Genomic DNA, 15,643 nt, shown 5'->3' with positions numbered 1-15,643 from the left:
TAGCGCTATGCTCGTAGCCGAACCTAGCGTTTTCCCGCTTTGTAGAGGGAAGCGACCACGAACAAACACGAACATCACTCAATGTGTTATATACAAGATTTACAAATATCGCTAAGCGTGTTACATGTATCACACAAAAATGAACCTTATATAATAAAAGACAAACTGGTATTTACCTTTCCAAGTCGGCATTTCGCTGGCTCAATATTACAAAGTTCTATGTTACATTTTCAAGATAGTTGAAATTCGACTTAATGCCACTATGACAATGTTCAAATTTCAGTTCGATAAAAGTGAAACATAGAACCCTGTAATATTGGGCCAGCGTTTTGCTGTTGCTGAAGGAAAATCTTGCGGGAAACGGGACTAAATCGCGCGCACTAAGTAAATACGCGACTAAGTTTCGTTTCAGTTTTAAGGTTGGACATATTCCCTTCCATTTAGTCTCGGTAGCTGACTTGGTATTCCGATCTTGAGCGAAATGAAGTAAATTAAAGGGAGGACCTAGTATTTTAATAGGTATACTATACCTATAAATTTTAAGCAGAGGTATTAAAAATCTTAAACATGGTTAATCGGTTAAAGAAAACAGAATGACCGTGCTGCATATACATAACTCGTCTTCAACAGGTTGACGTTTTTAATTGACGTTAATTTTAGGCATTAAGGAACCGCTATCATCTCCTAAGGTTTTTACCTTCTATGATAAATACATATTTTATTATACTACTAGTTATAAAACGTATAAAAAACAGAACAACACAAAAATGAATAATTAAAATTGTTAACATTTTAAGAACAATCTCACCGACTGCCTTGAGACATTAAAATATCTAATAATTTCACTAAAATGCATATATATGTGCTTATTCACTATTTTACCCACGGTTTCTAATAGGCTATAGCCATTGGTCAACCAATTTGAATTAGAAATTAATTGCGCAATAATACGGTAAACGATTGTATGCCTATTACGGCTGTTAAGCGTGGTTTATCTAATTGAAAGCATGGTCAAGCCGGCGTGGTGTGCAAAATTTTGTCAAAATACCGTCTCGGGAAAATTTTTGAAATTAACATTGATTATAATAATAATAATATTACCCAGGTTTTCACATTAATAATTCAACTAAAGTCCAGATACCTCAAAAATAAAAAAGTATTTTTCATGGACTATTTAACCCTCTGAACGCCAGACGGCGAAGAAATATGCCGTGCCACGGACGCCAGGCAATCGCTATTAGTTAAGCCAAATTGAACTTTCCGGAGTCCCGCGTAATTCCCTATTGCATTGACGGGTGTAGCCGTCGATGGCGCCCTTGGTAAGACTTTCTGATAACATCTGGGGCGGTCAAAGGGTTAACTGACTCTAACCCCTCGAATTCCCGCGGACGCGATATCGTGTCGGCAAAAAAATTACCTCTTAGTCCCACGGACGCTATTTGCACACGCGATATCATACAAAATGTATGAAAAGTCAAAAACCCCTGGGACTTAGATTTTTACGTTGCGATACTATGCCTCAACTCGAGGCAAATGAGCAATAATTAAATGTATCTAAAATAATTGGAATATATTAAATGATTCACTACGACTATGTAATTCTAGTTAAACTAATTACAATGGACAAAAGCAAGTACTTTTTTTGTACAAAAAATAAATCTCTTATATGACTCAAGCATCCACATTTATTAACACAATAATATGTATTACAACCAATACTGTAGAATAATTTACTGTACAACTTACTACGAGTTTTCATAAAGAAACATTGAGAAACTTGGGTTTCATTTAGGATCTAAATCCTAGCATACATTTTAGGCTACGTTTTACGATGGAATTAAAGACTTCAAAGTCGACACACATGGCTGTATTTGCCCAAACATTCGTGTTGCATCTCTTTCCAATATCTCAAACGAAAATGTCCGCAATGTTTGCGCAAATACAATAGCCAAGTATGTTATAGGCGTACATAAATAATGGTAAATCATTCCACGAAAGAATTTCACTTTAGTTTTGGTTTATTCTCAATCAATTTAGCTTTTGTAGTCCAACACTAATATTGAAACCACGTAGGTATCGCGCTATCCGTATACACACTCATCAAACTGTTATAATATAATAAACTACAAAAATTCTGTACGCTGTCAATTTTCAACATAGGCCTCAAAAGTCCTTTACAAAAACCCGTTCTATATTGCACTTTACACGTCATCGAAAAGCCCTCGCGGCGGCGCGCTCATCTTGTCCCGCCGTCGCTCGTCGAACTCCGACTGTATGGCGGGCAGCGTGCTCGCACCGAACCTCTGGTCTAACTCATCGTCAACCGTTGTCCGGTTGTATGGCAGCTCCGCGCGCTGGTACGCGGTAATCGGTTGGGACCGTTCGGGGCTCGGTTGGACGTAGTAGTCTGAGTCGACGTCGTGGAGGAGCCCGGTGTGGGCTGAAATGTGGTACCATGCACAATAACCGGTATAAAAATTATGGTAAAGTGAGTTGGAGTGTTAGTAACAGTCTGTTAAGTGTTGGTGTTGGGTGACGAAACTGACGTCACAAATTTAATCGTGTTTAATTTAGGCCGGTAACTTTTTTTTCTCAAAAATGGACGGCAAAGTCGACTTTGCCGTTTAAAAAATAGGTTGCGAAGCGCGTAGTTTATGGTCAGTCAAAAATTAAAAAGTTAAAAACATTGCAGTCTCGATTTTGGGACTGCAATGTTGCATACAAATTCCATTATTTGTCGAGTTCCAAACTTTTAAAAAGTTGAAATGGCCATATCAAATGAAGGCACAGGCCCATTAAACAGCCAAACAGATGATTAGTACCGCGACTATTTAGCTGTCTCAAATAGGTTGGCGTATTTTCGGCAGAAAAATACACTTTTATTTTTTTATTAAAAAAATAAAAAGGCGGAAAGGCTAATTTTTTCAATTGTTTCTACTTTTTTCTGTGAAAATATATACGTAAGAAAGTTGCTTTTGTAAAATATTTCTATGATATTTATATTTGTTGCACCATTTTTGAGAAAAGCACTATATATGACTCGGCTGGAAGGCTACTTGCTGGCTTCGGATTCAATTAAACGGACTCCCAAGGTCGTCCGTTTAAAACGAATCCTCAGCCTGCAAGTAGCTACTTCCGAGCCTCGACAATAATGTACTATTGCTGGCCTTAATGTGGCGTAGTGTCTTAAGTGTAATAAACAAAAATATTCAACTAATTAGTAGTGACATTAATTGGTCTAAGGTAACTTATACATTTTAAATTTAATTTAAGTATTTAGTTTCCTGTGTATTCCATTGTGAAGTGTTCAAACACCGTTAGTTTCACAAATAAGAAAGTAAAGTCGGTGCAAATGAGATGTAGTGCGTAACAATCTAACAATAACCATACCGGGGCCCAAGTTAATAAAGTTACAAGATACAATTTTACAAGTCAGGGCTACACTAAGAAAATATGTGTTCTCATTGGACAAATGCATATGAACAAGGGTGGTATTACATCTGTCCAATGTCACTGCGTCTGACTATCAAAGCAAAATGTAAGACAAAAGACATATAAATTGGACAGGTGGAATACCACCCTAAGCGCCACTTCCATTTTCACTTTTCCATTACACTAACCCGGGATTACCCGGTTAAACCCGGAGTTACCATAGTTACCAGTACAATTTGACACTGGGTTAACAGTTTAACCGGTTAACCTCGGGTTAGTGGGATGGTGCAAGTGGCGCTTAGGCTTGTAAAGTTGTAACTTGTACTTACGTAAATAAAATAGGTCCCAAACGCCCGTTAAAACCCACAACCAATATTGTTACATAAAATTATTATTGACTCAGTAATGCGAGTTTTCAAGATGATGGTTGTATGGCTTCGTTACATAGTTTATTGTTGTCGCTCACATCAATGAATGACATACATACAGTGAGCTGCAAAATTGCATGCACACTATATGAATGATTTCATAGTGGCCATGCAATTTTGCGATTGGGGGCACATGTAAAAATCACTATGGAGTGTATATAACTTCTTGCCGCTCAGAGGCCTATAAAAAGGCCATATTCCATTGTACAATTTTGATTCTTTATATTGGCAAATCAAACTTGCATTTGTTTTGGCAAGATATCATTTGTAGGCGGTTCGGAATAAAGTATTTGAAAGAGAGGATCGATATAAACATTGTAGGTATTACCTCCATCCTGGTTGTCCCGCTTGTCCCGCGCGCGGTAGTTGGAGTACCGCTCGCTGTAGTCGCGGCGCCGCGTCAGAGACTCTTCTGCGCGTTGTCGCTTACGCTTTTCTACAACAATATTACTAGTGAAGTGCTAGTCTTTTGAAAGACTTGAGGCGAGGATCAACATCCGGGAAACGACCGAACGAGGTGAGGCCTCAGGGTATGTTTTTTTAATTGTATGTTCCATGTTTTTAAACGATATCTAATTACTTTTCATGTTCTAAAAGTTTTGAAGATTCTTGACCCAATTTTAGTTCCGATCTGAATGGCAATGGGTAACATAACAAACTGGGAATATTATTTAATGCAAATTGCTATTGTATCGCGAGATCATTGTTCGGAACGAACTATTACACATTTTATAACTTGTCATTAAAGACTTGACTGTCTGACAATAACGATTGATTGTTTGTAAATAGGGTAATTCGCCAATAACTGACCGCCCTAAACTAAAAATGAATTCTATTTACCTAAAAACAGAATTCATTTTAGTATAAGGCGGCTAGTTATTGAAGGTTATTGAGACCTTATACTAAAATGAATTCTGTTTATAGGTGAATAGAATTCATTTGGTGGCCAAATACTAACAGTGGCCAGTTACTGGCCAATTACCCTAACCTTTGACGGGTAGTCAAGAAAGAATTATTATTGAAGACTAACCTCGCTTAACGATCTCCCGGCCCTCATCAACGAGATCAGTCGTCAGCTCGTCGTCACCCACGAACTGGTGGAACCCGCAGAGCGAGAGGAGACGACTGCCGAGCGAGAGGTACGTAGCCGCGCACAGCAGTACCACGAGCATCGGGAAGTAGATGTTGAAACCTTCGGCTATGATGCCCAGGACGTCCATGTGACCCATTATCTGTGGAAAATTGGGATTTGGTTAGTGTTGTGTGTTAGCGTTCAGAAGGAATTAAACTACTATAGAAAGCTTGGTTTCGCTTTGAAGAAAGTAATAATCCTTATAACTTACGATATTCCACAAAAGTATGCTTTAACTGAGGTGTTTTTAATTTTATATAATTATACCCCTAACGTTCGTTAAAGTAAGCGCTGGTGGCCTAGCGGTAAGAGCGTGCGACTTTCAATCCGGAGGTCGCGGGTTCAAACCCCGGCTCGTACCAATGAGTTTTTCGGAACTTATGTACGAAATATCATTTTATACAGTTGCTTTTCGGTGAACGAAAACATCGCGAGGAAACCGGACTAATCCCAATAAGGCCTAGTTTCCCCTCTGGGTTGAAAGGTCAGATGGTAGTCGCTTTCATAAAAACTAGTGCCTACGTCAATTCTTGGGATCAGTTGTCAAGCGGACCCCAGGCTCCCATGAGCCGTGGCAAAATGCCGGGGTAACGCGAGGAAGAAGAAGAAGACTCCTACGTTCAACATCACCACATATGGAATCATAATTATTATATAAACAGCGGATTAGAAGGTTTAATAAGTATACAAGATTCCGAATCCTAAAGTATGTATACGAGTAGATACTACGTGCTTTTGGTACGTAGAATTACCTGTAACACAGACACACACAACACTTTTTCCTACATGCAATATGAAACTTACCTGAGTATAATATGTCTCCATGACATATTCCTTAATAACATGCGAGTCCATATGCACAAGACTAAGGAAGTTGAGGCACATGGCGGGCGTGAGGCGACACACCATCATCCCGCTGAAGATGAGGCTGTACTCGTTGGTCTGATGATGAGGTGCCAGGTACCATAGGTTCAGGAGTCTGATCTTCAGTACCGTCGAGTACGCGCAGTAGAACATGTACGCAATAACGAGAGTCGACACCCACTGGAATAAAAAATTAAAGTTAACTCATGGGCACGTATAGGCCCCGTGTATGAACTATAGGGGGCAGCATAGGAGCCGTCAGATTTTTGGTGCGAGGCGTAAATGTGTCGTTTATGCTTCTGATGTAGCCCACAAGATCTGCCACCTACTATGCACAAGGAAACGTACCGACGAGAACGGTAGATGGTAGCACTTGCTTTGGCAATGTACACGTGGACATATGTTTCCGATTCAGGCCACAAGATGGCAGACCCTCCAACGCGCACAGTCCCTATGAGCCTTGCGGTTGCGAATGTGGTGCGCCACGAGTCAGGCCGCGCACCCATTTTGAATAGGTGTTTAACCGCCAAAAACCGAAAACTGCAGCGCTTGGCCTAAGCCAGCGGAGACTGTCTGTTATAGCTTGATGGCTTGGCCATATCGTAAGGATGGAAGAATTTCTTGCTGTAAAGAGAGCATATTTGGTTCAACCGACTGGACGCCGTCATCCTAAGTTTCGGTGGGCGGATAGAGTGGACGTAGATATCAGTGAGCTCGTCGTCAGTGAAAGATCAGAAGTGTCAGGACGCTAAGACTCATTTTGCGTTATCGCGCCATCCAAGTGGTAGTAGTAAGTAAGTAGCGCTTGGGCAGGAGCCTTGGCCCGCTAGTAAGTTTACAGTACATATGGGGTAACTTTACCGCACTCGTGCGATAATTAGCACATCACGTAACTATGTCGAACATTAAAAGGGCCATATGTACTGTAAAACGTTGTATAATACATGTGCGAATAGCCAACTCGTGTCGATTTAAAACACTCCCTTCGGTCGTGTTGTAATTTTTCGCCACTCGTTACGAATTTCCTATTTTTCGCACTTGTATCGTAATGTACTATTACCACACACACTTGCCAGTGTTGCCAGTTAGGTTGTAAGGGAACGAAAAATAGACAAAGGGTGAAAGCGAGGGAAAGAAGCACATATGGCTGTCATGGTAGTCGATTTCGAGGTTTTCAGGTCGTAGGACGTTGCGGATCAATCGATGCTTCGTATTTGATGTATCAAATTGTACCACCTCATTTTATTAAAAAAAGTAACCATATACCAATACCAACTCATTTTAAATTGATATCCTACCCAATACTAAAAGATGAGAAGAAAGGGGAAAGAGAGATAGAACGATAATATCAATACTCACGACAATGGCCGCATAGTTGTAAGTGTATTTGGCTGCGTTGAGGATGTTGGCGAAGATGGACAGGACGGGCTGCTTGCAGAAGAAGGTCATCTCAGACCACACGAGCGCCAGCGACATGATTCCCGTGACCACCGCCATTGTCTTCAGGAAGTACTGCTTTAAGAGGCACTCCCAGTACCATTCTGAAAAATATAATGCGATTAAGGGTAGACCCACAAACTTTGATTAAGACTTCCATTCTTTGTCAGTTCTTTTCATTTCCAATCACGCCACATTGTTTGTATAAAAATAGGGATATTTTGTCTCAGGTAATATAAATAATTTACATAAGTTGTGACCATATGCAAAATAATATAAAAGTAGTGCACTTTATTGTACTCGCAAATTCGACACCCGAATTAGATGGTGTTGAATGCAAACCGCACGATTTTCGCCATCTACTACAGCTATTAAATTTGCCGTAAATATTATTTCAATATTTGCACCACCTAACGCGTCTTCGTTCTTCTTCGTCTATGGTGTGACCCATAGCCTATTTCGCTGGTTACTAAGTCTACCAAGAATAAAGCGCGAATAAAGCGAGTCTGCGAGAATAAAGTATAAATAGCTCACCAGTAGTGGGCGGGTACAAGAGCCGCAGGGCGCGCGGCCGTGCTGTATGGAATGTGTGTGTGAACTTGTGAAGCGCCGGTCCGGAGCACGCAGGTTGGTAGATACGTCCTCCAGATGGAACACTCGCTCCAACGTTATGCCCTCTATGGTGTGACCCATAGCCTATTCGCGTATTGCGTAGTCGCTGGTTACTGAGTCTACCAAACTGCGAGATTAAAGTATAACAAGCTCACCAGTAGTGGGCGGGTACAAGAGCTGCAGGGCGCGCGGCCTTGCTGTATGGAACGTGTGTGTGAAGCGCCGGTCCGGGGCACGCAGGTTGGTAGATACGTCCTCTAGATGCAATGCAACACTCGCTCCAACGTTATGCTCTCTATGGTGTGACCCATAGCCTATTCGCGTATTGCGTAGTCGCTGGTTACTGAGTCTACCAAACTGCGAGAATAAAGTATAACAAGCTCACCAGTAGTGGGCGGGTACAAGAGCCGCAGGGCGCGCGGCCGTGCTGTATGGAACGTGTGTGTGAAGCGCCGGTCGGGGGAGCGCAGATTGGTAGATACGTCCTCTAGATGCAACACTCGCTCCAACGTTATGCCCTCTATGGTGTGACCCGTAGCCTATTCGCGTATTGCGTAGTCGCTGGTTACTGAGTCTACCAAACTGCGAGAATAAAGTATAACAAGCTCACCAGTAGTGGGCGGGTACAAGAGCCGCAGGGCGCGCGGCCGTGCTGTATGGAACGTGTGTGTGAAGCGCCGGTCGGGGGAGCGCAGATTGGTAGATACGTCCTCTAGATGCAACACTCGCTCCAACGTTATGCCCTCTATGGTGTGACCCGTAGCCTATTCGCGTATTGCGTAGTCGCTGGTTACTGAGTCTACCAAACTGCGAGAATAAAGTATAACAAGCTCACCAGTAGTGGGCGGGTACAAGAGCCGCAGGGCGCGCGGCCTTGCTGTATGGAACGTGTGTGTGAAGCGCCGGTCGGGGGAGCGCAGATTGGTAGATACGTCCTCCAGATGGAACACTCGCTCCAATGTTATGCCCTCTATGGTGTGACCCATAGCCTATTCGCGTATTGCGTAGTCGCTGGTTACTAAGGGCCAGTTGCACCAACCACATTTAGCAGACCGATCAACGTCAGCCGGCGCCCCCCGGCGCTTTATTATGAAACTTTCCATACATAAAAATTTAGCGAACTCTTTAACGATACGAACAGTTTGGTACAACCGACCCTAAGTCTACCAAACTGCGAGAATAAAGTATAACAAGCTCACCAGTAGTGGGCGGGTACAAGAGCCGCAGTGCGCGCGGCCGTGCTGTATGGAACGTGTGTGTGAAGCGCCGGTCGGGGGAGCGCAGATTGGTAGATACGTCCTCCAGATGGAACACTCGCTCCAATGTTATGCCCTCTATGGTGTGACCCATAGCCTATTCGCGTATTGCGTAGTCGCTGGTTACTAAGGGCCAGTTGCACCAACCACATTTAGCAGACTGATCAACGTCAGCCGGCGCCCCCCGGCGCTTTATTATGAAACTTTCCATACATAAAAATTTAGCGAACTCTTTAACGATACGAACAGTTTGGTACAACCGACCCTAAGTCTACCAAACTGCGAGAATAAAGTATAACAAGCTCACCAGTAGTGGGCGGGTACAAGAGCCGCAGTGCGCGCGGCCGTGCTGTATGGAACGTGTGTGTGAAGCGCCGGTCGGGGGAGCGCAGATTGGTAGATACGTCCTCCAGATGGAACACTCGCTCCAATGTTATGCCCTCTATGGTGTGACCCATAGCCTATTCGCGTATTGCGTAGTCGCTGGTTACTAAGGGCCAGTTGCACCAACCACATTTAGCAGACTGATCAACGTCAGCCGGCGCCCCCCGGCGCTTTATTATGAAACTTTCCATACATAAAAATTTAGCGAACTCTTTAACGATACGAACAGTTTGGTACAACCGACCCTAAGTCTACCAAACTGCGAGAATAAAGTATAACAAGCTCACCAGTAGTGGGCGGGTACAAGAGCCGCAGTGCGCGCGGCCGTGCTGTATGGAATGTGTGTGTGAAGCGCCGGTCCGGAGCACGCAGGTTGGTAGATACATCCTCTAGATGCAACACTCGCTCCAACGTTATGCCCCATTGGGTTTCGGTGCGTTGGAGGACGTGGAGTGCTTTGATCATCTGACGAAAAGCGAACATTAGGAATACATTTGTTTCATCGTGGGATGGGAGTACTTATATAAAAGTTTAAGTAACCATATCTGTTTATTAGTTTAGTGTTACTTTTTACAAGCTTTTATTTAACTTGCAATGTACCTATGTAAATATGTAGTTAACTATGTTTGTACGGGTCAAATCTTGCAAGCTAAATTTGACCCCATTTCCGACTTCCAATGAAGCTGAAACTTTGCATACATATGTACGTCGGATGACAATGCAATATTATAGTACCATCGAGCTGATCTGATGATGGAGACAGAAGGTGGCCATAGGAACTCTGTGATAAAACAACGCAACCTAATTATGCTTGGGGTTTTTAGAATTGTCTCAATGAGTATTAGTTATCTGTGGAAAGAAATGTACAGTCAGCAATAAAAGCTTGTACCAAAAATGAAATTTTTGCCAAAAACTTATTACTGTGGACACCCAGACCAGACCATCAACACATAGTGCTGGAATGTCCCCTCACAAAATATATGGGCAATGTGAATGACTTCAACATCCTGGCTGAAGAAGCGGCTGCTTACCTGGGTAGGGCGAAATTTTAATTATTTTAAGTTGTTAGCATGCTTAATAAATCCAGTGACATTTAACGAAGCCATACGATAAATAAATAATTACTAAGATATTTAACTAGGTCCCTTTTGTGCGACACATCGCTTCTTTGCTTGCTTTAAACGAAAGTTAACGAGATGGTTACTGGAACAATGTTTTTATAGCATAAAGGATTATTTAAATTTTACGGAACCGATGGCCTGATGGTTTTATGCGATTATTTTGACATGTAACATTTTGTATATAGTAATTAATTAGGTTATTTATTGTTTTAGGTTTAATTTAGGTATTCAAATTTGTATGTTTGCTTGCATGCTGAATACAACGATTGTTTATAATAATTTAAGACCTTTTGATACCTTTTAAGACCTTTTACCTTATGATACTGTATTCTGACAAATAAAGGATTATGATTATGATTCTGGCTGGGTAAATCACGATATATTTGGATCAATACTGGCTATTTTCTAATTTCAATATGTATCTATTTTTTATACATTTTTTAATTTCTGAGTAAAATGCTTGTGATAAAAGGGCGCCGGATAATCGCAAGGACAGGCGTGCAAAATATTATGGTTTCATTTTTATTTTGACTCAGTAACCTTAAAAACTCCTTAAACTACCTTTGAACATAAAAAAAAAATCATAAACACCCATATAAAGCATAATAAACAAGCATACTCCAAGTTACCTTCTTATGCAAGTTGACGAGCGACTTGAGCGACGGCGCGGCGGGCCGCTCGGGCGCCTGGCGGCTGTTGAGGCGCTCCCGCAGCTGCACGGGCAGCTTCTGCACGATGGTCTCCACGTGCCGGTGCAGCGGGTGCCCGGGGCCCACGGCCGCGGTGATCGACGAGAGACTCTATTTAAAGGCAATAAAGTTTATTATCGACTGCGATATTTTGTTTTTGTCACTGGCTTCGGATTCTTGTATGTTCGCTGGCTTCGGATTCTAAATCGAAGCAATAAGGTACATTATTGATTGCAATAAGTTATCAAGGCTGTTTAGGGGTTCAGGCAAATGAAATGGCAGCTACAGCGGGTGACCGGATGATAGCCGATAGACTCTATTTCAAAGTAATAAAGTTCATTATCCATTGGGATCATGTTTTGTGCCTTGGCTAGAGCCAAAGCAGAAGAAGAAATCAAAGGATGTTACCGATTACGATAAGTTTTCAAGATCAAGTCACCCGCAGCCCACGATGGGTCGCGGCCTCGCGGCTCTGATCTAGAACAAACTCTATTTGAAGAGAATAACGCTCATTATGAATTACGATTAGTCTTAACAGATGGGGCAAGCGTCTAGATGACGTATAGATTCTTTAAATCAAGGGACTAAGGGTAGACTTTAAAGTAAAACTCACATCCAATATGTCGTCCATATTTTCCTCTGCCTCACACTTGTCGGTACTCAGCTTGGCTATCTTGAAGTAGGTGTATGTCAGAGTATAATTCTTCTTAGAGTTGTTCCATAGATTTCTTGGTACCTCCACCAGGGCGTAGCCCAAAAGAAGGATCAGGAGAAAGAGACCCCATGTGTTACTGGCTGAAAAAAATGATCATGTCAGCCAATTAGTTACCTTATCATTGAATATTAAATGAAATTACACTGTTATGATCAAAATTGACATGAAATTTTTACATACCTATGTCAGTTAAATACATCTTGTGTCAAAAATGATATTTTTACCCAAGATGTATTGAAGTGACCAAGTGTCAAAATTTGTATGTATAATGTAAGCAATGTCACGCTGAAGATAGAAATTTAAATATTTAGTTCACTAGTGCCTACGCAAATTCGAAAAACGCTACCAGGAAGGTGCTAAAATAAGGACAAGTTGGCTACGTTTTTTCCCAGTCATGTATTATGTATGTGTCTATCTGTTTATCGGGGTGATTAGATATGTAAATAAGTTCATAAATTGGGATGACACATGCACTGATAGACCTACAGCCTACAGACTCGTGATGCGATAGCCTCCAACCCTTACCGCAAAAACGAAATTATCTCTATTAGAGACAGATAACGAAATTTAGATTTTTGATGTTCGCTGTATACCTGCTGGCTGGACAGAGACATACAGACCTGAGGACGCAATAGCCTTGATCTTGGCCCAGTCCAAGGACACACCCTTCAGCGCAATGTAGATAAGCAGAACGCCACAGATGAACAGGTAGGAGCCGTAGTAAATGGCGTTGTCAACGAGCGCTGACTTCAGCTTGCCCTTAACTGTGAAGTCGCCCGCTTTGCTGTATGACTGCATCATTGGCATTATCAACCTGTAATAGAAGGGTAGAAAGACTGTTTTACTTTGTAGGTACCAACCATGTCAATAATGTACTCTTCAATCTTCATTTAGATGTGACTTTTACTCTAAGAACAAATTAAATCATTTTCTAAGAAAATATGACACTAAACAATACAATATTACTTGGACACTGGAGGCTTTGGTAATTTTTTCCTTCGTATATGACATTATTTCGGTATGTGACTTTTAGTTGAAGTTACGGTCTTTAAAAAATATACTTAAAAAATTATGAATGCATGAAAAAACTCAAACAAAACCAAATGATGATATGTATTAATGAACCATTGGATCATACTTGTTCTTCTGGACTATTATAAAATGGTTTTACTAAACACATTTAAAATAATTGATCCAGCGGCCTTTGACTAACAATGCAAGTACTTAAAGAAAAAATATTTTTTAGTTGTTCCCTCACAGCTGAGAATCTTGATTATTCGCAACTGCAATCCATCCATTCCTTGATAATTGAAATACCTGGTAAAGGTGTCCATTAACAGACCTCTTAATTGTGTCACACAAGAAAAAATACCAAAAGTGTGTAACAAACAAACAAAAATAATGAATAATGTGTGTAAAAAAATTACCAAGTCAGACATTGTGAAGTCCAATAGACAACCCTCCAGAGATTAGGGAACACACTGTCATCCACAAAGCTCCATGGTTTCTGGCATTTCGTGACTGGGGGGATGGTTGTGGTTGACTCATTGTGTAGCGGTGACACACTCGGGGCCACAGTAGTTGAGTTGCTGTTTTGCATGCATTGTCGATATACTGTCTGTAAGATGCAGAGTTACATTAATTTTGTACTCAGCAGAGTAGTCTGCTAATGTTACTATATTTTGAAAAAAGAAGAAATGAAAAAGGTACTGTCTTGCATGAGTACCTCTCATATCTCTTACAAGATATGTTGAAAAACCAACAGTCTGACAAGACAAGTAAGGAACAATAAATACCAATATATGTAATGTGGAGCCATTGAATAAGGTTTTGAGTTTTGAGGCTTTAGTGACCATTGAAGAAAAAAATTATCTCAGTAGAACAACATACGGTGAAGAAATATGCTGTGCCCCAGACATCAGCGATCGCGATTATTTAAGCAAAATTGAACTTTACGGAGTCCCACGCAAGTCCCTATTGCATTGGCGAAGCCAACAGCTGTGACAGTCATTGGCGTCCTTGGCAAGACTTTCCGATGGTGTCCACAGCCGTCTGTGGCAGTCAAAGGGCCCAATTTTTATTAAACTTGGGCCTTGTTTATACTACAACAATAATTTGTGTAATAAAGTTGCAGTGGTAAATTGTCATATATATTTTAAATTGGTATGATAATAATCATAAAAGATAAACAATGACTAGCTAAGACTAAAAAGGGGCGGACAATGTTTATCTATCAATGATAAGACTTAATCCAACTAAGGTAAATTATTACCATTGTGTATGGCCTGTCCGATTTCGAAGATCAAGTTTGCCTTAGGTTTACTATGGCACACTTGATCATGGAAAAGCGGACAGACTATACCTAAGTTTTGTATTACAAAACCACAATAGGTAGAAGTGATGCAAGATTGTACCACATGATGATAGTTGGATTAATCAAGAAAGAAAAAATCAGATAGCAATTTTACTCACCGAAGACACATCCAATGGCAATATAAACATAATAACAAACGAGAAGTACCATGCTGTAACTACAGCCACTGTCACTATTATGTGATTTCTGTAAACATCTCCATATCTGTACAATAATGTAGCTGCCAATATAAACGCTGATATAATCTCTATCACAAACAGTGTGTAAGCCATATTGACAGGCTAATTTGAACAAGGAATCTTTGCGTTAGTTTTTCTTCGCCGTCGCCGCTGTTCTTTGTTTATCTCTCCACACTCGCGCCGCTTCGTGCTGAAGCTGTTCGAAACGCACTTGAGTCGACGATTTCAACGGCAACAATATCGGCTTCTCAATCTCATACTCCGCGGGACATTCCTCGTAAAACAAGACACCAGTATCAGGCAAAATCGGATCGAACTCTATACTTATGTTATCAGACTTCGTATCAGACATTTTAGACACTCGGAAATAATAACATTGTTGTTGATAAGTGTAAAGCAAACATTAATGAAAAATCAATGATTTAGACACACTTTAAGCATTAGTTTTAATATTTTGATAACAAGACAGAAAATTAAGTCGTGTTGTGGAAAATGTGGATGACGTTATTGACCATAGATTTAATATATAGAGATCCCGTCTCAGCGAGCTGTCACTGTTGCCACTTTTGTTTTTTTTTTTTTTTTTTTTTTTCTATTATGGCTTTTGGAACGTTAGCCAATGTCAAGTTGACTTTTGTTTAGTGTACGATTAACAATGAGGCCCACCTTTCTGTAGCCATGTCGATAAAGTCATATCGATAAACTATCGACATTTCTTGCAATTTTAATTTTACTTCAAAGGTTTAACGATACCTAAAATGAACAAAAACGCTTTTATTCTTTATTGTGGTTATCAGATCACAATTTTATAGTCACGCCCCAGCAGAGAACCAAGGGAAAGTTCAGATATTTAATTAAAATACATAAATACCTACTAAAATAGGTGTTTCGCAATAATTGAATTATTTTATTATATTATAATATATTCATTATCCATTAGCATTTCAATTATGTTTATGTTTAACGAAGATATTGAAGCTTCAATTAATCGCTATTGCGTTCCGCTGTGTAGCGTTTATC

The 15,643-nt window shown here is 40.7% G+C and overlaps 1 protein-coding gene across 1 annotated transcript; it reads right to left on the bottom strand.

The window, feature by feature from the left end:
* Positions 1-1,009: 1,009 nt before the first annotated feature.
* LOC134793447 (LMBR1 domain-containing protein 2 homolog) lies at positions 1,010-15,134 on the bottom strand. The gene is made up of 11 exons (XM_063765026.1): positions 14,543-15,134; positions 13,498-13,688; positions 12,691-12,884; positions 11,969-12,150; positions 11,296-11,466; positions 9,833-10,010; positions 7,216-7,397; positions 5,797-6,036; positions 4,891-5,092; positions 4,189-4,296; positions 1,010-2,440 (listed from the first exon to the last, which is right to left on the bottom strand). The coding sequence occupies exons 1-11, from the start codon at positions 14,714-14,716 to the stop codon at positions 2,202-2,204; spliced, it is 2,061 nt and encodes a 686-aa protein (XP_063621096.1). The 5' UTR covers positions 14,717-15,134; the 3' UTR covers positions 1,010-2,201.
* Positions 15,135-15,643: the final 509 nt, after the last annotated feature.

Source organism: Cydia splendana, chromosome 9 (genome assembly GCF_910591565.1).
Source record: "Cydia splendana chromosome 9, ilCydSple1.2, whole genome shotgun sequence".
NCBI classification, from domain to species: Eukaryota; Metazoa; Arthropoda; class Insecta; order Lepidoptera; family Tortricidae; genus Cydia; species Cydia splendana.
Note: the sequence above shows the minus strand (reverse complement) of the source record. Positions and strands in the feature narration are given on the sequence as shown.